Source organism: Antedon mediterranea, chromosome 10 (assembly GCF_964355755.1).
Source record: "Antedon mediterranea chromosome 10, ecAntMedi1.1, whole genome shotgun sequence".
Taxonomy (NCBI): Eukaryota; Metazoa; Echinodermata; class Crinoidea; order Comatulida; family Antedonidae; genus Antedon; species Antedon mediterranea.
Window position 1 is genome coordinate 7,265,603 of NC_092679.1, and position 25,238 is coordinate 7,290,840.

General features: G+C 31.5%; 1 protein-coding gene across 1 annotated transcript; it reads left to right on the plus strand.

The window, feature by feature from the left end:
• Positions 1–2,458: 2,458 nt before the first annotated feature.
• LOC140060935 (uncharacterized) lies at positions 2,459–23,699 on the plus strand. Its single transcript, XM_072107305.1, has 5 exons — positions 2,459–2,544; positions 7,629–7,732; positions 20,478–20,534; positions 21,103–21,148; positions 23,123–23,699. The coding sequence occupies exons 1-5, from the start codon at positions 2,490–2,492 to the stop codon at positions 23,326–23,328; spliced, it is 468 nt and encodes a 155-aa protein (XP_071963406.1). The 5' UTR covers positions 2,459–2,489; the 3' UTR covers positions 23,329–23,699.
• Positions 23,700–25,238: the final 1,539 nt, after the last annotated feature.

Below are 25,238 nucleotides of genomic sequence, written 5' to 3' on the forward strand. Positions count from 1 at the left end.
ATCACAATATCTCATTGCCACCAACTTCATGTACTGTACATTATAACATGTCAACATTATACTATCAACATCACAATATCTCATTGCCACCCACTTCATGTACTGTACATTATAACATGTTTTATATAAAAAAAATGGTATTAACCAACAATTGTGGTTATACTCGCATCCTCATTGTTCATTTAATTCGGAAAAAAATAAACAATGGTGAATGGCCTGGAGTCGGCCTACATGCGTCAATAAAATCCTGCGTCATATTTTGTTAAACTGTTTATATCTACATTGTTCAATCTGCAAAAAAAATGCTAGAGCATGTGTTAATGTATCATTCCTATGACATTTAATAATTGTTATGAATCAAAACATTATTAATAGCACATCTTAAATCCACATAATTTCCCATGTGATATCATTCTTGTTTTGTAGTTTCATTTAATTAAGTAATAATTATAACCTTTTGCAAACTAATTTTTTTTATAATTGCTAATTGAAATTGATTACATTAAATGTTCATATCTTCAAATAAGCATTTCACACAAATAGTGTTTTTTAAAGCTGTTAAAAACCAGAAATAAACAATCACATTGAGTATTATTTGTTTAAATTTTAACCAGGAAGAGAATAGCTAACCAAAAGGCAATAATTGGTCAAGCCTTTTCTGTTATTTAAAAAAAACGATTAAAAATGAAATTCATTGACTTTGTATCCGGGCTAAACAAACATGATGTCATTGAACATTCACATCGATATTCAACAACCTGACCATAATTGATAAATCTAGGTCGTATAAAACTGACGCATTCATTGCAAGCAAGACAATGACGTGTTAAGAGTTGAATAAAACTGATGTACTGAGTTTAACCCACGCCTCTGAATATTGCTGTCGGCACCTCAACATGATTATACAATGGATGAGTGAGGTATCTCCAAGCTTAAGAAAATAAATGTCAAAATGTTACAAGTTATAAATGTTTTCAAAAGTAGCTTGTCAGAATCCATCAGGTAGCATTTACCTATGATTTTTTTTTTTTTGCAAAAACGGTGTTCAGTACGGTGTACAAAACAACAACACAGACTACTAAATAAGTTGGTAGAAAACACAAAAGGAAATTAAATCTCTATGGTTAATAAAAAAGGTTGTGTTCCCCTTTTTACCCAGTAGCAGCATATGAAGATATGAAAATATAGTACACTAATTCAAATATAAATCCAAAGGCAAATTACTGAAAATAATGTAATGACTCAATGGAGATACAAACAAAAAGTGAAAAACTAAATCAAAACGATAAAGTAAAACAGCCAGAAAAATTAGCAGAGCTTTCGGGCAACACAAGTACTTGGACGAAGTAGATAGTATAAAGCAAATATAATATATCTAAAAATATCAAAAATGAAAAAATAATTAAAGAAAACTAAAATTCTTTCATTAAAAAATTCTTTCCAACAGCACATTATATGTATGAAGTTGATATTATGTAGAACAATATACAATTATGAAATAGTTGTTTACTTGTTCAATCTCACAACCAGAAGGACACTCCGAGACCGCAAACCTCCGTCTAGGCATATGAAAATTTAATGATGTGTTCCCAAGAAACCATACTTTAAAATCTCATAAAAATTGTTCAATAACTTTTAGAGTAATCCTGCTAACTAAAAATATAGAAAGAAACACACAAAAAAAAAGTGATCGGCCACATAACCTCTTGCAAATGGCGGAGATTCAATTATCAATAATTATTGAGAAAAAAATGTGTTTGAATCTGAAAGCTCTAAAACTAACAATTGAAATCCATTTGAATTAATAACCACATATCAATTAGCATTAAGTTTTAATGGTGATTGATCATGGCACATGAAAATAAACAAATGATTGAGGATAAATGAGTTACTATAAGCAAAGAAGAACCAGCTAATAGAATTAACTAGATACACCAGCTGTATTATGTCTATCAACAGCATGCAGTATCATGTCTTCTAACAGCGAACTTATCCCATATGGGATTGTACAGCGTCTCTTGACACTATATATACAGTAGCCTCTTTTTCAAAAGTGGTGTGTTGCTGCTTCTCTGTTTGGTTGATACATGATTTAACTTTCCAATTCATAGACAATGGTTTGAACATAAGCATGGTCTTAGAAATATTATTCTTAGGATTACTGTAAGTTGAATTTAAGATTTAGGTGATATGGTATATGCCTGTTTGCTGTCTGTAGAATTGATATTACAGGATTAGATGTTGACATTACTGTACAAGAATCTGCCCAAAAGAATGATGCTTCACCACAACTATGCAGATTTCTTGGTTATGTTTGTGATTAACAAAGAATTTTGAATGCATAAATGCTGAACAAAAACAACTAGTTTGTTGAACGTCACTAAATAATTCATTCAATTAATAATTTATTAACTTTTGTCTATCAACATTTTAGATTTATGTTCTGAAGTAAAAATCCTCTTGCGGAATTTCGTTTTAATTGTTTACACATGTTACAAAAGCGCTTGGATGGACGGGAAACTGAGAGGTTTGGAACAAACACAGGTATGTAAACAAATGATTGTTTTAAATTTGATTTCACAAAATCAATAATTAGTGGAAACATTTGTCAAAGTTTGATTAATGATTTTTGTTTTTGTTTGCAATAGAACCCATATTAATTGTCCCCTAAATAGAGGTTGGCCATAATGGTAAAACATGTATTGCCTTGTTTGTTTCACAAGAAAATGTCCCCTTAACAGGGGTGTCACAAAGGAGTGGGGCTAGTGTACTACTACAATTCTTGACCCTACAGGTTATTTTTTACTTTCCAAAATGTTTAGGCATAAAGCTCTATCTACACTTTAAAACCGGATGTGACATGGTGGACATATATGGACATGGTGATGTCATATCACTACCACATTCGGGCATATCACTACCATATTTGGGCACATCACACTTTTTTGTCAAACTACAGTAGTTTGATAGCTTAGACAGAGCTTATGATGCATAATTTATGTTTATATAATCACCGAAAGCAATTTCTTTAACCATTCTATATTACGAACAATATTGAAATGTGCATGTTAGTGTCCAAGTCCGGTTCACTGTTTTCTTTATTAGCCATTAGAGATGCAGCGTAAGGTAAGATAAGAACCATGTTAAGCACTATGTCATTGGACATAAAACCATCAAAATAACATGTTAAAGTTTAAAGTATTTACAATCATTTGCCCGGGGTGACCAATTTTGACATCCTATGATAAAAAATTGGGAAAAACAACATCAAAACAGCATCACATGCTTGAAATGTTTATAATATCGTTTGTTATGATCTTGGTCAATGATATTTACTTTCAGGGGACAGACTGCTATTTTTTCTGTGGAAGGGAATAAACTTCAAACTACAAAATAGCCTATTCAAATTTTGATTTTATGAATATTCATGTTTTGGGGGGACATTACGTCAGCAATGGAAAATAATAATTGTAATTGCCTACAAAAACATCTTTTAAAAGGAGTTACCTAACCTAAAGACAATTGAGTAATTTTCTGTTTTGAATATCTGAATTTATAATAGTAAATCAAAGTGTGTTTGTAAGCATAAAATTAATATAAAGTTTAATTTAAATTGACAAGTAAAATGAGTTTAGAATATTAAGAACATTTTGAGACTAACTGCATTTTTCAAGGTTCATGTTTAGTTTTTCCGGAAATGTTGTGTGTGGGCGCATGTAGGCATCAATTACCATGACATTTGTTTTTTAATTGCTTTAATTGTTTTTCTTTTAAATATAATTAATAGGTTTTAAATTTTAGATGGATTTAGGATTTATATAAAAATATGGGACATTCATCATGGGTAAAACAATATACATGGCTACAGTCGCATGCTCAAATTTGAGTTAGTGTTTACCAACCGACCGACCGAATTAGTGAGCTGTAGAATCGCGTTTGCACATGACTAAAAATGGCCTACCATCATTTAAGTCTATATGAAATCTAGCAATTGTGTTGTTGAGAATTACTTGTGAAATTAGCAATTATGAATTTAGATATGAATAATGAAGGTTTATGAACTGGATTATATGTAACAGTACTTCCACCAGGCACAACATTTTCAAAATATTTACCAAAACCTGAAAAGGCCATGTTATTTATTTATTAACAATATTTAACCAGAGTGGCCCAAATCAGTTAAAAAGACTGGTCTCCCTCGGGGCCCTGTGTGCAATAGTACATCAGTAACACAATAGAACTTAAACTACAGTAATGCCTTAAAGTTACTTTTGAAAACCTTTAAATTACGGTACAATTTAGTTTCTTCACTTAATGTGTTAAAAAGATCAGCACCTTTCCATTTAAATGAATGCTTATAGTACTCTGTTCTACATTTTTCCAGGGAAGTGATTTGCAACTATTTCTTGTAAAATGATCATGATTTCCATTAGAAAATTTAAAATATGATTTAAGGTATTCGGGTACACCTTCATTTAAACACTTAAACACTAAAGACGATCGTTTGAGATCAAATACATCAAAAAGGTTTAACCAACCAAGTGATGTGAACATATCTTTAAAAGGTGTGAGGAAATGTGCATTTAATATCCTATGTGCATATACCAATGTACAATATCATACAAATGAGTTGATTAGGGAATCGTTTATAAATGTATTTCTCTGTAATGTCAGTACCTAGTTAATGTTATCACTTTGTATGTATTTTTATAATGATATTCCTAATAAATTCAAATCAAATCATCTGAAAGACTAACTGTTATATTCAACGAGGTGAAAGTGAGTTGAATAGGTGAGTTTGCGGCCGTTGAAATGTTACAAAAGTAAACGACCAAATGCAAAGATACACTTTGTTGTGTTATAATGTAAATCATTTTGTTTAAATGAGTATCTTTCATTCAGTTCACTTGATATTTGAGTTGAACAATTCAGTGGAGATACTTTAATTACCTTTGATGTATTCAATGCCCCTTACTACTGTCAAGTGTGGACACAGCGCTACAGTAGGTAATTAATTGTTACATTCATTGTAACCTTTACGTCTACACATGTTCATTTCTGATCTGGTGGTCATAATATTCAGTGATTCAGAACAAAACATCGGAAATTAATCAAATTTATACACTGCATTTATACACTAAGTTAATGGCTGGTCATATTTGAATATGGACAGGAAATAAATTGTCTGTGTGAAGAGGCCTTTAGTCTAGCAGTTGAGTTATCGGAATCTACAAACCATATTTGGTGATAACAATTTTGTTAATTAACAAGAACTTGTTATAGATTGATCATGATAAAAGACTCATCTTCATGACCTAAATCTAGAGAAAGACAATTGTAAGGGATTTTAATGACTTGAATTTAATACATTTTCTTTTAAAAAAATGAAATAAATGTTCTAGAATTTCAGACTTTGAATCCCAGCTCATGATCAACATCTCAAATAATATAATTTTGCATGACTTTGTATGTATTTTTGTATATGATGGAGTAAGATGAGTTATTCTGTAAATATTATTGATATGGAAATCTTATTGCGCTGGATTCCATTAAAAAAGGAGATGATCCTGTCACATGACAGTACACAGCAAACCAATTAAAGAAAAAACTACAATGTAAAAAAGTCTGAGCTGATTATAAAGGTCTGCAAATTGAATGTTAGTAATATTAATGAATTAATAAAAAAAACTATGGATAAAATAGACAATCAGGATAGATTCAGTACAGAAAATAATTGTTTGTAGATTTTTCTTGTTTGTAAGATCAAATATTTTAACATTGATATAAGATACTTTGATAGTAAATAACTTTGATTGTTTGTAATATATCTTGTGATTGAGTATCAACACTATACCTTGCAGATGAAACCGAGATCCTTTAATATTGTTACTGCTCAGGTTCTTATACTGTGATTTAGTTTAGACCGGATATAGTGGCTGAATACTGAGAACAAGCTTAATGAAACAAGTAATTCCCAACGCTTCATCCGCTCAAAGATGCTTTTAATGAGTCGGCTTGTTAATTTTCCCTCTTAAACTGACCTGTTTTGTTGATGTGTCGCTGCACGTTTTACAGTCAAATGGTCATTGGATAGTACAAAGTGGCTTTATTAAAAAGGCGGCTTGACGCCTCTTGTAAACGTGTATAGATTAAGAATTTAGAATTATACTTAGGTGATTGACCCCTAAGAAGGAAAGTCCAGCAACAGATTATTTTGTAGTAATGATGATAATTATTTTTGCATAAATTATTAGGATTCAGTTTTGTAAGAATATGATTTTAACAGGATAATAATGTGCTAAATAATTGATTGTGATAATGATTGGATTTTATGCAGATAGTTGTGCTGGTGGTGGAGCAGATAATGGTGGAAATTGTGTCAATAATGGGGGCAACGGTGATGATAATGACAATGTTAAAGAGGATGATGGTGGCGACAGTGCTGATAATATAATGGTGGATGATGATGGTGATGACAGAGATGATGTTGAATGGTGGTGATGAGAGAAGTACTGACATTTATGATGATGGTGGGGATGATTGTCAATGTTTAGTATAAATGTTATAAATGTTAAGAATAATGAAGACATTATTAGATGTAGTTGTGAAATGACCGACTTGGTCGCCGATACACAATACAGAAAAAAGAAAACCAATTTCCTGGCGTCTGACTGTAATTGTGTATTGCCTGTTGAATAATGGCCAATGTTGTGATTGGTCTTTCAGTGCATTGAATTACGTCAATCAGCAATCAAGATATATTGTATATTACTTATCAAGGAAGCTAGTGAAATTGAATGAGAGCCTTGGGAGTAAACAATGTCTTGTGACAATTAAAAAAATCTATTAAATATCTGGTTTTTTGGGGTGTTCTGTTGTCTGGTTTATCATCCAGAAAAATGTATGTTTTTTACACATTTATATTAAGTTTAACAGGAATACTGTACTTAATTCCATGTTATTCAAAACACACACCTGGCTATTATTAACGTACAGGTGATGGATGTTAGGTCGTTTGTGAAAATTGCCCAAATATTCATCAGATATTGATATTATTGTAGTAATGTAGTCCCAATGCTATAATAATGCTAAATAACTCATTTTTATATAGTGCCGATAAACAAATAAGGATTCTCTGAATAGAGTATATTATACTACTAAATACCTACAATGTTTTATATGATTATTTTTAATTAATATTATTATGAATTATTGTAATTTTAGTGGCTTGTAGTAAGGAATATTATTAATTTTTTTTATTTTTTATGATATATTTATTTTATAGTTATAAACGGACTTTTTTAAAATAATTAGTTCATATTTGAAACCATTTTTAACATAAAATAAATAGATGCTAAACATTTTTTAAATAGTGTGAGGTTTATTTCATCTAATCTATCAAAACTTCAGAATACAAGTACATTACAGGTATTTTAATAGAGATGAAGTAAGCTCCGCCCACTTTCAAGTCACCTGCTTCCAACCTCTCCACGTGTTGTTCCAAGATGAGATTGTCGCATCCACCATCCATAGCATTTATCTAGTATACGGTAACAAGTATTGACTGTTGTGAAATATGTTTCATAATTGTATATTATATGGTGTTCTATTAATTTTTTTTTTCAAAGGAGGAAGATGTCTTAGGGACTTAGTTGAGAAGGAAGCGAATGTTCTCGGAGATGATGAGCTGCATAGGCTTAGATGTATTTCCTACTATCTTTCATCAAGCAATGTAAGTATTTTTGGTATAATATAGTTGTTGAATAATGACGTAGACTGGTTACCTAGACTAGGCACTAATCTCCCACCCCCTCCTCCCCACCCTCTTGCATATGTTTAAGGGGGAAAGAACATACAAGAATATAAAATACCTTTCTTATAGTTCATTGTGACAGCATTTTAACTGTATTATGGGTGATGAATTTTTATGAATCTTGAATTTTAAGATAGAAATAGTATATAACAATAACTTAGTAACTTTTTCCCTCTGAAAAATTGAGATAGATTGATGCAAAAATAAAATTTATAAATTTGCCTCTTAAACTCAAACATACTTTTAAACCATACATTTTCGTCAATTTGTATAATATATAAGTATAAATTAAATGATTAAAATTGAAGCAATTATTAGTTGACAAGAAATCAATGACTCCCTTGCAGAGAAACTGATTATGTGTTTAGTTTTTAGTAGCAATTGATTGTACTTCAAATAATCGTTTATTGTGTGTCGGTCAAAGCAGGCCCTTACAAAAACCTGTAAATCCTTTTAACTGCTTCTTTTAACTAATGATTTACTAACTTGTTAATTGTTTTATGTCTCCTACCATAATGTATGTGTCAGCGTTGTATTAAGCATCCACTCAGATCGCAGACTTAAGTTCATACATTGTTTTAGGCTTACTACCATAATGTATGTGTTAGCGTTGTATAAGCATCCACTCAGATTGCAGACTTAAGTTCATACATTGTTTTATGCTTACTACCATAATGTATGTGTCAGCGTTGTATTAAGCATCCACTCAGATCGCAGACTTAAGTTCATACATTGTTTTATGCTTACTACCATAATGTATGTGTTAGCGTTGTATAAGCGTCCACTCGGATCGCAGACTTAAGTTCAGTTTTATTGATCGAATACAAGATGGTTTTTAAAGTTCAAACACATTCATTTTAATAATTCTACTGATTAATGATTATGAAAATGGCTTAACTTATCATTTATTTATTTATGAGGATTTTTTCTCCATTGAAACCTTTCAAACAAAATTGATGTTTGTGTTGTCGTGGTGGTAAAAACAGAAGGAGAATCAATTTCTTAACTTAGTACTACTTAGAGTAATCAAACAACATTTTTAAAAAAATTGATTATTTTTCTGATATATTTTCTAATAAATAGCTGTATTTTTTTTGAGAAACTAGACATTGTTTTCTTTCATACTATTTTCTACGTCCAATTACCTTAACTATTTGTTTTATATTTTTCATCACTAAAATAAAATATAATAAAACAAAACCAAAAATAGTGTACAGTAGGACCCCCTCCATTAGGATGCACTACTATAAAGCCTGTTTTCCTGTCGACGTTATTCGATGCTATCGTTAACAATAATCGGCGATCTCCTACGTAAACATTGAAATGTTAACGATTTACAGGAAAAGGTGTAATAATCGACGGTAATCGACGCTACAATTCGCAATCGTTGACAATCGCAAGTGTTGAACTCGCAACGCTAAAACGTAAGAACTGACCAATCATCTTGGCGATACAGCACATGACGTCACGTAATTGATGGAAAATTCTGCTTACTACATTTATATTTGTTGCATCGCGGCGCGGTCAAAGCTAGGCCTGGCCTTGCCAAAGTGACTATAAAATGATGTTCCAGAAAGTAGGCGTAGGGATATTAGGTAGGTCTAAGTATTCTGCCTAGTCCAAAATGCTATTTGGGCTAGGATAGGCCTACTGAAAATGAAGAACCATCAGTATAGAGATATTAGTATGCCTAGGCCCACGTCTCCTACACTGTGAGCCTACTCTAGTAGAGGCAGCGGAATCCTCTATTCATTTTTTCGCGTTACGACAACTTCGAGAGAGAAGACATGAGTTTTCAACTCTAACGTTCAACGCTAGAAATCAAATGTTCGCGCTATCGTTATCATTTCAACTTGATCGTTTTCAAACGATTGTTGTTGAACTTTTAACGATTAACGATGATAGCGTCAACTAACGTCGACAGGAAAACAGGCTTTAAGGGACACTGCCTCATAAACAAACAAGAGGAAATATAATACTTGTTGAAACTACCACCGACTTCAGGAGACATCTCTAGTAAGGGGACAATTGTTGGGTCCCAAAGTGGTCACCTAACTACAATTTATTGTTTACTACAAAAATTAAATTCTTTAATTTCTTTTTTTCATTTTTATTATAGTTACCAACCTTAATTGAGAGAATTTTTCCTTACATTGACTCTATTGAATAGATACATTGATTGTTAAAATACAATTTTAGTTTTTATATATTTTCTATTAAATTTATTTGTAATAATAATGTATAAAGCGGTAAATTGTCATTAAATTCTCGACAGTATTTTCATACTTGATTTAACGTGGTAATGAAGTGCTGCGTATCATTTTTTGAATGATTTAATGTCGTAAGTAGGCCGTCTTAACACGTTATATGTTTAGACCAAGTAGATTAATAACACCTCTGCATTTTAATCATTGCAGCATAATGTGTTGACATGGTTGTAGCTATTTTTCAAAAACAAATGTTGAGAAGAAACATTTTTTTTTATTTAGTTTGTTTGAAATCATAAATTGTGACTTGAACAATTATAGACATAAATCAATAATGTTAAATCAATAACGTTAATATGTTTTTTGTAATGACATTGATTATAATACTCATATAAAACCAACAAAATATTTGAATCTCGTTTCATTATTAACATTTTTTGGCTCCACCATTTGGCTCATATACAAAGAATTCTGTATTATTAAGAAATATCTAGTTTAAACTAATTATAAAATGATTGTAAAGTAAACATTTCAGTTCAAGACTAGACAGAACTTATTCCACCAAACAAAGTGTAAGTGTAATTTTGCTATGCTTTATGATTAATTTAAGAATTCAAATGTTGACGCTGAGTTATTTATTCCAGGTGTAACTTGGTGTACTCTAGTTTGTTATCCTCGATGTGAACGGCATATTTAGTTCTCTAGCGTATCATCTTTCCTGTTGTTTGATATCCTTTAAGTCTTCTTGTGTCTTTGTATCTTATATCTGTAGCATTTTCTTAGTATTGTATCATCAATTCACCTGCTTTATTCTTTCTTAACATTTGTGTTATTGTTGAAAAACCTGCAGGCAGCACGACAAGTTATTGTACATTCTATGAACTTTCTTCTTCCCCTGGCAAATGTCCTCCTAAATGCAATTTTATCTTTTAACGGTGTTCTAAGCGTACCACAATTAATTGAGCTTAACATATAATAACTATTTTGCTGAGAACCCTGGATTGTATTTTTTGTACTCTTCATTTAAAGCATGGGGCCAAAACATGCTCAATTTCACCATGGCTGTCAAATCTTTCTTTTGGTGTATTTTTAATATAAAAAAAAATGTTTTTAGATGAATTCATTTGCTACATCCGAATGGGCTTTGAAATATTTGTTCCATCACCAGAGTAATAAATACTAATATTTTTAAACATTCAATTTCATCTGGCACTTTCCCTGACCAGTGGAAGACTGCAAACGTTGTCCCAATACATAAAAATGGTTCAAAATCTAAAGTCCAAAATTATAGACCCATCTCCCTCCTTCCCACTATCTCCAAAATTCTTGAAAGGCTTGTCAACATTCAACTATTATGTCATGTATCGCCCATTATTTCCCAAGATCAACATGGCTTCATGCCTGGTAGATCTTGTGAAACAAACCTTGCTGGTCTTCTGTCTACCGTGTATGAAGCCATCGAAACTAAAAAGCAATGTGACATAATCTACATCGACTTTAGTAAAGCTTTTGATAAATTGTCCCACAACCTGTTATTATTAAAACTTCATCAGTTTGGGATTAATGGTACTTTATTCTCATGGTTTAAAAGTTATCTTGGCGGTAGGATGCAGAGAGTAGTAATTGATGGTGCCACATCCAATTCTCTCCCAGTCATCTCAGGCGTGCCTCAAGGTTCTATTCTTGCCCCCCCTGCTGTTATACCAAATCTCTTTCAAAATTCCAACTGTCTTATGTTCGCTGAAGACCTCAAGATTTACAAAATTATTACCAGCACTGAGGACTCCGTTGCACTTCAGGCAGATCTGGAAAGACTCGGTACGTGGGTTTCCGACTGGAAAATGTTCCTGAAGTCCGAGAAATGCAAAGTCCTGTCTTGCTCTCTTAAGAAAAAACCTATTATTTTCGCTTACTCTGTTCAAGAAGAAGTCCTTGAAAGTGTAAACTCTTATCGGGACCTCGGCATTTTCATCGACCGTAAACTGACATTTATTTCACACGTTGATCATGTTGTCAGAAAGGCCAATAGGCTGCTTGGGCTGATGTGGCGCAATTGCAAACATTTCTCTCCATACACCAAACGTGCACTTTATCTTTCCCTCATCCAACCATCTTTTAATTTCTGTTCAATTATTTACAACTCACTCTCTGCTTCTCAAGCCTCCAGAATAGATCGGACCCATAACAAGTTCTTGCGCTTTGTCGGCCCAGCAGCCAACCTGCCTCCTATTGTTTCCCCGACATCTAGGAGAGCAAGACAGGATTTGCAATTCCTGTATAAATGTCTTACTTCTAAGTTTGATTGTAATCTTGTTTCGTTGTTTTATTTTAATGTTCCTGTTTGTAACCTTCGTAGTAAACCCTTTCTTCATGTTAGATTTTCTCGTGTCAATGTTTGTAAAAATTGTATTTTCTGTAGACTCTCGTCTTTGTACAATTCATGTCTTTTAAAAAATAATTATTTAGATATCTTTAACTATAATTTCTCTCAATTTAAATGTATTATTAATGAAATTATTTAAATAATCTTATTTACATTTTTGTATATATTTATATTGGCTTATATTTATAGTTTAGTTATTTTATTTTCAACCTGTTATTGGTGTTTTACACTGTTGGCTTGAAATAAAGAATAAATAAAGAATAAATAAAGATCTCTGTTGATTACAGTACAATTCCTTTATTATCAAAAAATGGAAATTATATTACTCATTGACTTGCCACAGAAAAAAGAAATTTATTTCAGATATTTTAAATTATAGTCCCTCATCCCGGTTATTACTTATACTTTCCTCAATGAACTTCTTCTGGCAATAACAGCTGCACCCACAATAGAGTGGAGGAGATGGTCACTTTGATAGAATTATATATTCTTTCAAATGTTCAACCATAATTTTCATATACTGTATGAAATTTAAGTGACCCTTAACTCACAAAAATCAGACACAAATTGGAATCCAAGAAAACAAAACAATTTCAAGCAGCAACACAATCATAGAAATTAAAATACCCTCGATAAATTAAGTTGAAAATCCATGTAGGAGGCCTGCTGCTCAATGTGTATTATATTGGTAATTGTAAATCATTTTAAGTATGTGCTTATTATTTATATCCTACCACTTAATTTTACCGATACGTTTTATAAAATGATATACTGATTACATTAGACGTTGGTAACATTAAACGAAACATTTTTATTGCAAATTTTCGCAGCTGTTTTTTTTTAAACCTAAATTGAATATTTAGAACTGCGATGAATGATTTTCTTTTCGATTCAAGTTATCGGCAATGTTATATTTACGTGAGGTAGATGGTACTTGATCGATATGTTGGGTGATCCTATGATATATGTTGTCAATTTATAAATTTTACGATAGTGAAATATAGATAATACCATGAAATGTATTGAGGCCTGTTTGAGGAAAATACTGATGAAATAATCTACCACATTCATTCATATCTATTTATTTTGGACTTCACATTTCCGTAACAATAATCATAATAATAAACCACAAACTGTTTATACACGAGTTTAACTAGATTTAATCGACAAACAAAACATCTTTCCATTTTTGAGGAGCTTCGATTCTAAAAGAAAATGCTCTAATGTGTTATGCTTATTTTAATCATGGATATAAGGCAATTTAGATGTAAGTTTAGTAAAAATGATTAACACAATATATATTATTTTATATGACAACATCATCCACGCAGCATCACATACTGCGCCACAGCAGCACATAAAAGTGTGAGGTGACAGATGTAGAACATTTCTGAATATTAGTAAAGTAAATATGAGCATGACATGAACTACTTTCTTTCATTTAATTTTGTTGTCTTTGCAATAATCATAAAAAGCAGATTTATGACAAGAATTGCATTGCAAGTAAGTATGTTGTGCTCAGGTCAAATTGTAATCAGTTAGTTATATTAAATGTTGGTTAAATCCTAGTGTAGTATTTATATCTAATTCTTTCCACTTCAGGATGGTCACAAGATCTTTGAATAACTTCAAATAATTCTCCAGGTTAAATGTCGCCTTTTTACTTGCCATAGTAAATTGTTTTGAATATTTTTATAAGTGGTTCACTAGAGAACATTAACAATATAATAATAATAATTTTTTAATTCAAATATTCAAAGTCTTTTTTTTTAATCTTCATTTTTCATGTTTTTGGTGGAAAATACATCTTTAACTGTCTTGAAGTACAAATATATTTGTAACAGTTTCAGCCATTTAAATATAAGAGGTTTAGCAATTCAATTAATTTTAGGTCATCAACCACGTACAAGCTTTAGCTTTTTGTTGGTCCTTTTCATCTTTTATTTTCTTTGGACGAATAAAATTAAATGAAAGTGTAAGTCCATAAACATGTGAACCCCAGAATTATTACATTTTGGACTTCATAAAAATGTGTTTATAGAACACTAGATTAAAACACGGTCTTGGACAGTGGAAATTGCATATTTTGTTGTGGCATGTAAATGTCTGTTTACATCAACAACAAATTCTATACAAAGACAATGCAATACAAGACGTAACTACAACAATTAAAGCTTCTTTGAATTTTATTCATATATTTATATAAGAAACCTTGTTTGTTTTTACTTGGAAAATCATTTAATAAATACAGTACATACAAAGTCATAACATTACTAAACAATTATTGACATTACAGAAAAATACATTTCTAGATTTTCCATGGGTTGCCAAAAGACCATAAGAGCTTATTTCCATTGTGGTCCTGTTGCCACTCTCTCTTCCAGGGCTACTCTCGTATAATATATATAATAATAGATGCATATAGATAGGCAAATCAACTTTTACTGTAGTATGACGTCAAGTAAGTGACCTTCCTTCGCCGGGGAACAAAACAGGCACGCATTCTACCAACAAATTATTGGACTATGTTTCCGTTTAGGATCGCACATGAGTGCTTGCGTACACTGTGAACATGGTTACCATGTCGGATATACGTCAGAATACGCTAGAAGCCATTTTGACATTTTTCAAAACCCTTTATTTTTTAAAATTTATATATCTACAAAAGTAAAAACATCTGTTATGATGAATTGTGAAGAAAATGATTAAAATAACATCCATTTTACATGCAGTCTTAAAACCTCATGATCGAAAATTGAAAACAATCGCAAGTCTTCATTTCATGTCTGCACACCACCTGCTAATTGGCCGACTGCTCACACCTCGGCAATCGATTGTTTTTCTTAATCACTCGACAATGCTGATGGCATTTCTATCGTCTATTGATTTCATGGCATAGTTTATCAATCATGCAATATGCTCAGCTGCGGATGTAAGTATAATGAAAAATTGCGCTGATTCTGTTGTCATGGCAATGCCTTTGTTGGGAGACACCATCAGAGTGTCTTAATTGTTTTATACTGACATAAGTTGTCAACAATTGTTTACAGAGAACCACGACCTTGATGATGACCTTTGCCTCACTTATTAATTAAATTTGTTTTTCATATTTTGAAAAGAAACATTTTGAAGCAATTGGTAGCTTTCAATTTGCGATGACTTAAGTCGTGTATTAATTGACGTTAGTATGTGTTATCTCTTTATTTTTTTTCCCTAACATAGTTTTGGTGTTTTTTAGCTCCAGATATAGTTGTCAGTCATCGCAAATTTAAAACTTTCTAAATGTATAATTAAATTAATTTTTGTATACGGTTGCTGCCTGCTGCCTAACTCAGTTGCTATAGTATTCTTCTTTTCTTGATGAAGGAATAAAACATTTTCCACATCTTTTTGCTAATTTTTTTCTTTTTTATTAAACAATATTAATTAAATTACTCTAAACATGTCACTGTATAGCTTCCAAATATTAAATTGTAACAATTGAGCCAAAAATATTGTGCTTTTTTTAGTTTTACTTTTCATTTAATATTGTACAAAGAATAGGAAAAATACCATTTAAAGATTTAAACCCAGCACCTTAAGAGGCTGCATTATTGTGTAATTATGAATTTGATCAAAGTAAACAAACGACTATGATCGTCCTAGATTTAATTGATTTCAAGATTCAGTAAAAGCCTCAAAGAAAGCATAAGTAACGCTATTGTTGTTCTCCCTAATTGCTACTGAAATATACAACAGCTATATGATACCATTTGAATTAAAATAGCAGAGTCATCTAATAGATGTAGGAAAAGATGTTTACGCACTCATGGAAGACCTTCATATTCTATTTGCCAGTCCGTTGTGGCCTATTTTAACGTTCTGTTTACTTCTGATTAAGGATTAGACACTCTGAATACGATTGTTTGAACTGTAATAAGGCCTATTATTAGATAAATGGTCAATTTTAGTATACCAACTTGGTAGATGGATATAGAATTTGATGATGTCAGTCTTAAAGCCAATTCAGCTATATGCCATTACCGATGGCATAAAACCTTTACTTAATGGTATTTATAGAGTAATTTTGTATTAATTCACAGGCATAGTTAGAAGTTCTTATTAAGTTGTATGGTAAAATTAGAAAATTGCATCAAATGAAGAATTATTAATTCTGATTCAGATTTTGTAGTTCTTACAGAAATTCATGAAAATAATATGTAACTCTTTGTCTATGTTTTTTATGAAATCACGTATTAATTGGATTGTATGACAGATGAAATATTGCAAGTAATTTTGACTGCTTTGGTAAAAGTTGTATTTTCTAATTTCAATTTAGTTTCAACCAAGAGTGTTTCAATTTATAAGAATAAGACTGAATATCGTTCCACCTGTATCTAATTTTTAAAAATTGACTAAAATATTATTAAATCCATTTACAATCTTAAAATCTTACATTGGTCAAATTAGTCGGTGTTAAACTTCCGAATACAAGGTGAGATCGGGGGTGATGTCAGGTCGTTTACTGTTGCACTGAAAAATAATTTCATTTTTATTCAGACATTAAAACTGTAGTTTGTAATAAAAGAAATGATTTAAATGCTTCTAATTGGTAATAAGTAGACCTACATTGCTTTTTTATAATTTTAACATTTTTTTTCAAATGCTTATTTATGTAAGCTTTATAAATCTTAATACATAAAGCTTGGATGTCATTAAGTTGGTAAGCCATTGTTTCATTGGTAAGCCATTGTCCGTAGGTCTGCGATCTAGCAAAAGTTAACTGACTGAACAATAAAACAAAATGTTTAAAAGAAAAAGAAACCTTCTCGATAAACACTTAATATATACTGCATTAAAATATTTAAGTTATAACTAAGCGTTTTTAAATATTTATTTATTTATTTCTATCTCAACAGCTGTAATTTGCCTTTGAATTGATATTTAATATATTATACATAATGGTTAGAACATCTGCATGTCAAGCAGAATATTACATGTTCGAATCTCAGTTGAGGCAGCTTTTTCCCATTATCACAGATTTCCTAATTTTTATAGATTAAAATGAATTAATTAAAAAAAAAAAAATATTTAGTATATCACCGGGTGGTTTATAATTTCCTCTGTTGAGGACATAATTTAAAATATGTCGGTATTTATTTCCTCTTTTCAGAATCCCAATTGAAACATTCTTACAGATGTATAGACCGGGCGCCCAGAAGATTTATTCATGTGAAAAGATACAAAAGGTTTGATGATGTAGTTAGGTGCGTATTAGGGCGAGATGCAATATTCGACATTGCTGTCTGGTCACAGCCTGTACGGGGCCTGTGGGGATCATAACATAGGGGGGTAAAAATCCATTTATTCATGTGAACCAATACAAGGATAAACTTTTTTGGATATCATTCGCAGTGGGCTACTAATTATTACATCACCAATGACAGCAACTTTATCCTGTACGGGGCGCCAAACAGCAACATTTTAGGGCCACGCCCAAATGGGTTTATTCATGTGAAGCGATACAAGGTTGAATCTTTTTTTAATGGCAGCAGTACATATTGGGGATGAAAAAAACACCAATGACAGCAACTTTATCCTGTACATAAGCTCAGACAACAGCCCTAAAGGTCCGCAGTTTCCCCCTATTCGGCTATATACTCGGCGCGTATGTCGTCTTATGGTGTTCAGCTGGGTTAGAAATACGTGATACGGACTCGGACTGAAAATAAATACACAGTAGAATGCTAAAACAATAAATAAAGAGAGCAGTTGTTTCCTGTACCAAATCATCAAACATCAAACTCTTAGGAACTCGCCCCAAATGGGTTTATCCATGAAGTATATGAATCATTTTTGAAAAAATGTTGTTTTTTTTTTCACTTTATCCGGTACACAGCAGCTCAAATGCCCGAGGCTCCATTCGTGATCAACAATGTCGATAATACAAACACATTCACGATAACGAGTGACTTTTATTTTACAATTGAAATATATCTTTATTTTGGAATAATAAATAACACCAACAAAAACACTTAAAAAATAACTAACAGCAGATTTGTATTTTAGGGTAACATTTTGAACAATCAATATTATATCAAAATCATTATTTCGATCAAAATAATATAATTTAAGAATATTTTTCAGATAAACTAAATAATTACACTCATAATGATCGACACCGGTACCGATTATTGTACATTATTATTATAACTCGATTTAAATATTGTTTTAATTACACACTAGACACTAGTGATATGTCTATATGAAAAAAGGCAACGAAATCTAAATTTGCAACATTTTGAATAAACCCATTTGGGCGTGGCCCTAAAATGTTGCTGTTTGGCGCCCTGTACAGGATAAAGTTGCTGTCATTGGTGATGTAATCATTAGTAGCCCACTGCGAATGATATCCAAAAAAGTTTATCCTTGTATCGCTTCACATGAATAAATGCATTTTTACCCCCCTATGTTATGATCCCCACATAGCCTGGGTGCAGTACAAATTTTGCGGGAAAAAAGTATAGGAAAATGTTTTTCTTTTTTTTCTGATAGAGTATACCATATAGAATGTCAGAAAAAAAATCCCCATCCCAGGGTCTTGGGTAAAAGTTTTTACGGCACTTTTAAATTTTGGCCTATATAACACACACAAATGCCTATTAACACACACAAATACCTATATATAGGGGATAGGGAAAACCAATTCACATTTTTTTTAACTTGGAGTTGTGTTATGATGATTAAAATTTGCTGAGGCTTACTTTAATAACTACTTCTCATAGTAGTTGATAAATCGAGTCGATAACAATGACATCATAATGCCAGAATCCAATATGGCGTCCAATTTGGCGGAAAAAACAGGGTATTGCTAAACCCCGCAAACCCTTGCAAACCTCCAAAAAAACATAGCAAACCCCACCGAACCAACATAAAAGTGATTGAATCATGTAGTGTACGACCCACTGGGTATATCCATGTAAAAAAAAAAAAAATTCTACTGTTAACTACTTATTTTTGGGGTAAAACATCATTTTTTAGTCAAAAATGATTGCTAAACCCTGCAAACCTCCAAAAAAACATAGCAAACCCCACCGAACGAACATAATAAAAGTGATTGAATCATGTAGTGTACGACCCACTGGGTATATCCATGTTTTTAAAAAAATAAAATTTATACTGTTAAATACTTATTTTTGGGGTAAAACATCATTTTTTGGTAAAAAATGATTGCTAATTTTTAACCAAAACATGATGTTTTATCCCAAAAATAAGTAGTTAACAGTAGAAATTTTAATTTTTTTTACATGGACATACCCAGTGGGGCGTACACTCCATGATTCAATCACTTTTATTATGTTGGTTCGGTGGGGTTTTCTATGTTTTTTTTTTAGGTTTCCAGGGATTGCGGGGGTTTAGCAATACCCTGTTTTCCCCGCCAATTTAGACGCCATATTGGATTCTGGCATGATGATGTCATCGTATCGACTACTATGAGAAGTAGTTATTAAAGTAAGCCTCTACTAATTTTAATCATTAAAACACAACTGCAAGTAACAAAAACTGTTAATTGATTTTCCCTATCCCCTATATATAGGTATTTGTGTATGTTAATAGGAATTTGTGTGTGTTATATAGGCCAAAATTTAAAAGTGCCATAAAAACTTTTCCCCAAGACCCTGGGATGGGGATTTTTTTTCTGACATTCCATATGGTATACTCTTTTCCTATACTTTTTTCCTGCAAATGTGTATAATAATTGTTCTGCACCCAGGCTACAGTAGGCCCCATGTACAGGCTGTGACTCGGCAGCAATGTCGAATATTGCATCTCGCCCTAATACGCACCTAACTAAACCATCAAACCTTTTGTATCTTTTCACATGAATAAATCTTCCGGGCGCCCGGTCTAGTAATAAAACAGTGTGAATGTTTGACTTATATATTTTTATCAAACCTTACTTTCTGAAATATAATATATAATTCATCAAATTTCTCCATAAATGTAAAACTTCTTTTGTTTCTAAACATAACTCTCAAAGATGTATTAAATATTCATTATCCTTAATATAAACAAAATATTTTTTTTCTTTCAGATGACCATTGAAGAATCCCAAGTTGTATGTTCAGAAGCTAATGTTTCACTACATTTCGTAAGTTCTGTATTGTAAATTGATGGATAGAACCTTAGAGTAAATCAATTACAATGCCTACGTAGATGTTTGTGTACAGTTTCATTTTCCGGCGTCATCGTCAATTCTTGATTCTTGCTTCCATTTACATTATCAGTTGTTTAAATGATACTGGAGTATCTAATGTACTACTAAACTAGGTACTCTATATGCTGATATTTAATTTCATTCTGTCCTTTGGTTCAGTGTGCATGTAAACCTTTTAAAACTATTCATTATATTCACAGAGAATTTTCCAAATTGAGTGCCAAAGTACTAATAATAGCAAATGTACTTATTGATGGAATACAGATTGTTTATGACTGCGCAAATTTTTCATTCAAATCTTTGCTAATTTATTGAATTTTTAATAAAATGAATTGCGAGTAGTTAACACACTACTGCTACTTACAATTCTTTGTAAAATCAAAACTCTATTAAATAACCAGGATGTTCTCTAGGCTAATTTAACTTCATAAAGAATGTGTTTATTTTCCTGCATGTAAAGTAGTCTATTTAATTAATCTATTGTTTTTGTATTTTGATTCAGAGCTCTGAAAAAGAAATACTTGAAAATAGATCCTCAAGTTTAAACAGTAAGTAATTTATAAAGTAGATCTTGTATCAGTTGGTCACTACATCTTAATGATGCTGTGATGCCCTCTATTTTACTTTAGTGTTTAAATTTATCTACGCAGTTTTGATGATTGTTTCAGAAATGTTTTCTCTTAAGAGTTAGGTTCATCTTATGTTGTGCATGTAGTGGTATCTGAAACAAGTTGTTTTTTTTACTTTGAAATGTCAAACAGTAATTATTAATTTATCATCCAAGAATTGATTCCACCAATTAGATATAAGCACACTAGGTAGATATCAAGTCCTTTTGAAATGTTTATAAATATGTCGATTATAGTTACTGTCAAATTTATATTAACTACATGTTGCGTCAATTGGCAACACCATTTTACAAAAATCAATTCTGCATACAAAGATTATTGAGTACTTTATACTGGTTAATGACCTGTTTTACATTGATGTCTCTAAGTCTCTAATTAAGAATCTCATCAATAAAAAAATCCATACAACTCAAGACTACAATAATTAATGACTTCTCCAATTAAGGACCTCTCCAGTTAAATACTACTCTAATTAATAATAATAATTCAGACTTATATAGCGCATTATTAGGGTATTATTAGTAAAAATAAAATGCCAGAGAATTTAGAAAAATAGGAACCCAAGCTTAAGAGTAGGTAAACTTTTACTAGGGTAGATGAACTTGAACAACTTGAAAGGGAAATATCTTTCTATTTGCCATTCATATCCAGAAAGACAGAACTTTGTATAATAAGTTTGCTGTTTAATTTGTCCACGTGGGAATCACAATAAATTATTAGGCAAATAAATTCCTTTGTAGCTTTGTGACATAAAGATAATTGGCACAAAATTATTATATATCATATCATTTAATTATACTTTAACAGGCATAGAGAAACTCAATTATATACTGGAAATTAAGTAATTATAACTGTGTAAATCACTAATGGTTCCAAAACTCATTTATACTGTAACTAAGATACCTTACCTCTAATTAAAAGTTTTTTTTCGTGTGTGCATGTTCTTTCTTTTTTCTTTTTATTTTTGCAAATTTTAATGTATTGTTATGTACCAGTCAAAATAAAATTTTACAATTTTACTCTGGAGAATACAAAATCATTGGAGTATAATAGCGTTGAGTCATAATTATTTGTTATGTTAAATTCTTAGAACGTATGAATCAAAATTATTTAAATTGCTCTTGTTCTGCAGTGTGGTAATAATTATACCATTTAATTATTGTGAGAAATTTAATTTTCAATTAGACTGTTTTGTGTTATCTTTTTCTAGAAGAGAGTAATGAATGAATGAGAGCAGATGGTTTAGATACAAGATAGATTATTTGAAGTTCTTCTGATCTGAATATGTTGTAGTTTTCAGCTCTGACTTTCTTAAATTCTCCCCAAGTTTAATATTCCAGCTGTGTTAGCACAATACTTGATACACTTACTGCATTCCTCATCTTTTCTTCCTCATTTTGTAGCGAACTATACAGCTTTTTTACTGCTAGGTATGCAAATGATCAGTACTACTAAATACCACCAATGTATGTACTCAACCCCTAGCCTCACTAAATATAACTGAACCTAAAGCTCTGTCTACACTATCAAACTAGTTTGACAAAAAAGTGTGATGTGCCCAAATATGTTAGCGGTGATATGTCCATCATATCATGTCCAAATATAGGCACATTACATTTTATTGTCATATAAAGTTTGACAGTGTAGACAAGGCTTTACCCTCTAAATATTCTGTTTCAGAGAATACTAAAGTGTGTTAGCACCCTAACCTAAGGGTGTGTGGTACTATTTATATATATAGAGATGTGTGATGCATGTGGTATCTAGTAAGACTGTTTGTAACTACCTACAGTCGTTTGTATATGTCCCATGCTTAACAACTTTATATAGACTTAAATAGTAGTCTCAGTGGCATATATTCCAAATAAAAGTAACTCTTTTTTTTGTATTAAGATGGATGTGGCAGTCTTCATTTAGATGAACTACGCCCTGACAATAATCCACCAGATTTGGTTGAACTCAATTGGCAATTTGTGAAGAATATGTGCAATACATTGAATGTGTTTGTGATTCAACTAAAAATAGAAAATAAAGAAAAGAAACAACGGGTGACCAGAGATTGGAAGACGGTTCCAGATTTAGTTGTATGTTTTACATAGAGGAATTATTATTAAATCAAAAGCAAAATTACTGACAAAATTACAATGTTGATTTGATTTGATTTGATTTATTTTGGCACCAGTACATAAAAAATCACAGACATACAATTAAAAATAGCAAATATAAAAAACCATGAATAAAACAAGAAAGGATGCCAAGGATAACTCATAAAAGTCCTCTATGGACTTGTTTCCAATGAGGTCCTTTGAAAGAACAGCAAAAAGACATACAATGAAACATATAAAAATTACAAAAAAAACAGCAAAGGGACTATCAAAAATAGAAGAAGCGCTTATTAAATAGTTTCTAATGCTAGTGTACGTTCCTGTAGATACTTTTTAACTTTACTTTTAAAACAACAAACAGTTTGTGATTCCTTAATGTTAATTGGTAAATTATTCCATTCTTTAATAGCATTGTAAAAAAAGGTCACATGTGCCATTGGCTTGATAGTTGGAATTCTAAAATTAAAATTGCATCCCCTAGTATTGTAATTATGACTGTCTGAAATTCTAATAAAACGATTACATAAATAAGGTGGACAACAATGATTATATATTTTAAAAACATGACAGACTCTAAGAAATTCGACACGATTTTGGACTTTTAACATACCAACGTCGTTTAGCTGAGATTGACCAATATGTGATCGGGGACCTAACTTTTTTATAAAACGAACCATTTTGTTTTGAGTCGTTTGTAATTTTGATTTTAAATTTTTATTTACCGTAGAAGACCATGAGCAAACCGAACAATCGAACATCGGTTGGATTAAAGCAAAACTAAGAATTTTGCGACAATGTGAATTAAGAAATGATGATTGGCGGTACAGAAATTTCTGTCTGCCGTTTGCTTTGTTTATAACAGAGCGGGCAACGACGTCACCTGATACATTTTGGTCAATCTCAATACCTAGATATTTGATAGACTTTGATCCATTTATAGTCATTCCAAAGCAATCTATATTGAATTTGTTTACTTTGCTTAATCTACGTTTAGAACCAAACAAGATGCATTCGGTCTTACCCATATGAAGCGAAAGTTGATTGTCGATCAGTAGCTGAATCTCAATGGAGATACAAATAAAATAACAGGGCCGTACGCAGGGGGGGGGGGGGCAACGGGTGCGTACGCACCCCCCAAATTGCAAAAGGTCCACATTTTATAGGGTCTTAAAATAAATCGGTAGTGTATTATACATTATATTACGAAAATGGTCCAAAATATATTAATCCGCACCCACCCACCCTGAATAAGCACTGAAAAATGACAATGCCGTCGGTATCAGTGGCTGGATCTCAATGGAGATACAAGATAAAATAAGCAAAAACTAAATCAAACAGAAATTGCAGATCTTTCAGGTAGCACTGGCTCTTCCTCATAAGTGAGAGAGTACTTGGAAAAAAGAGTTAACTAACTCTATAACTGTGATATCCCGTTTCTACCATCAACATAATCAGTGACCTTTTAATAATTGTACATAAAGCTTTATTGATTTAACTGAATGCTTAGGAAGATATTATAATTGATTTTGATTTTTTTTTTTCAACATAGATTATTAATTCCATGCATCATGTATTGCGGAAATTAGTGGAATGTTTTTACTTAATACGAGTAGTAGCTGTCAATAATGAAGGAATTCAAGCAATAAGTAATGTAGTCAACTACACAGGTAAACATTTATTTTGAAAAAGAAAAAGGCAGATGTCTTAACTTCTGTAATTGAATAACGGTTATGTCTCAAAGTCACAAATTATTTGTCTGTTCAACAATTACTGATTTCTTCTACACATATTAATTGGACCACAACCAGGGGGAACAGAGGTGGTTCCAAGATTTTTTTAAACAGGGAAGCGTACTAGCCTATAATATTATTGTCTTTCTAAAATCAATTTCAAAATGTAGTTAA

Coding starts and splice junctions, on each gene's coding strand:
- LOC140060935 (XM_072107305.1), top strand. CDS start 2,490: ATGTTACAAAAGCGCTTGGATGGACGGGAAACTGAGAGGTTTGGAACA. Junction 2,545..7,628: donor GAGGTTTGGAACAAACACAG/GTATGTAAACAA, acceptor TTTTTTTCAAAG/GAGGAAGATGTCTTAGGGAC. Junction 7,733..20,477: donor ACTATCTTTCATCAAGCAAT/GTAAGTATTTTT, acceptor TTTTTCTTTCAG/ATGACCATTGAAGAATCCCA.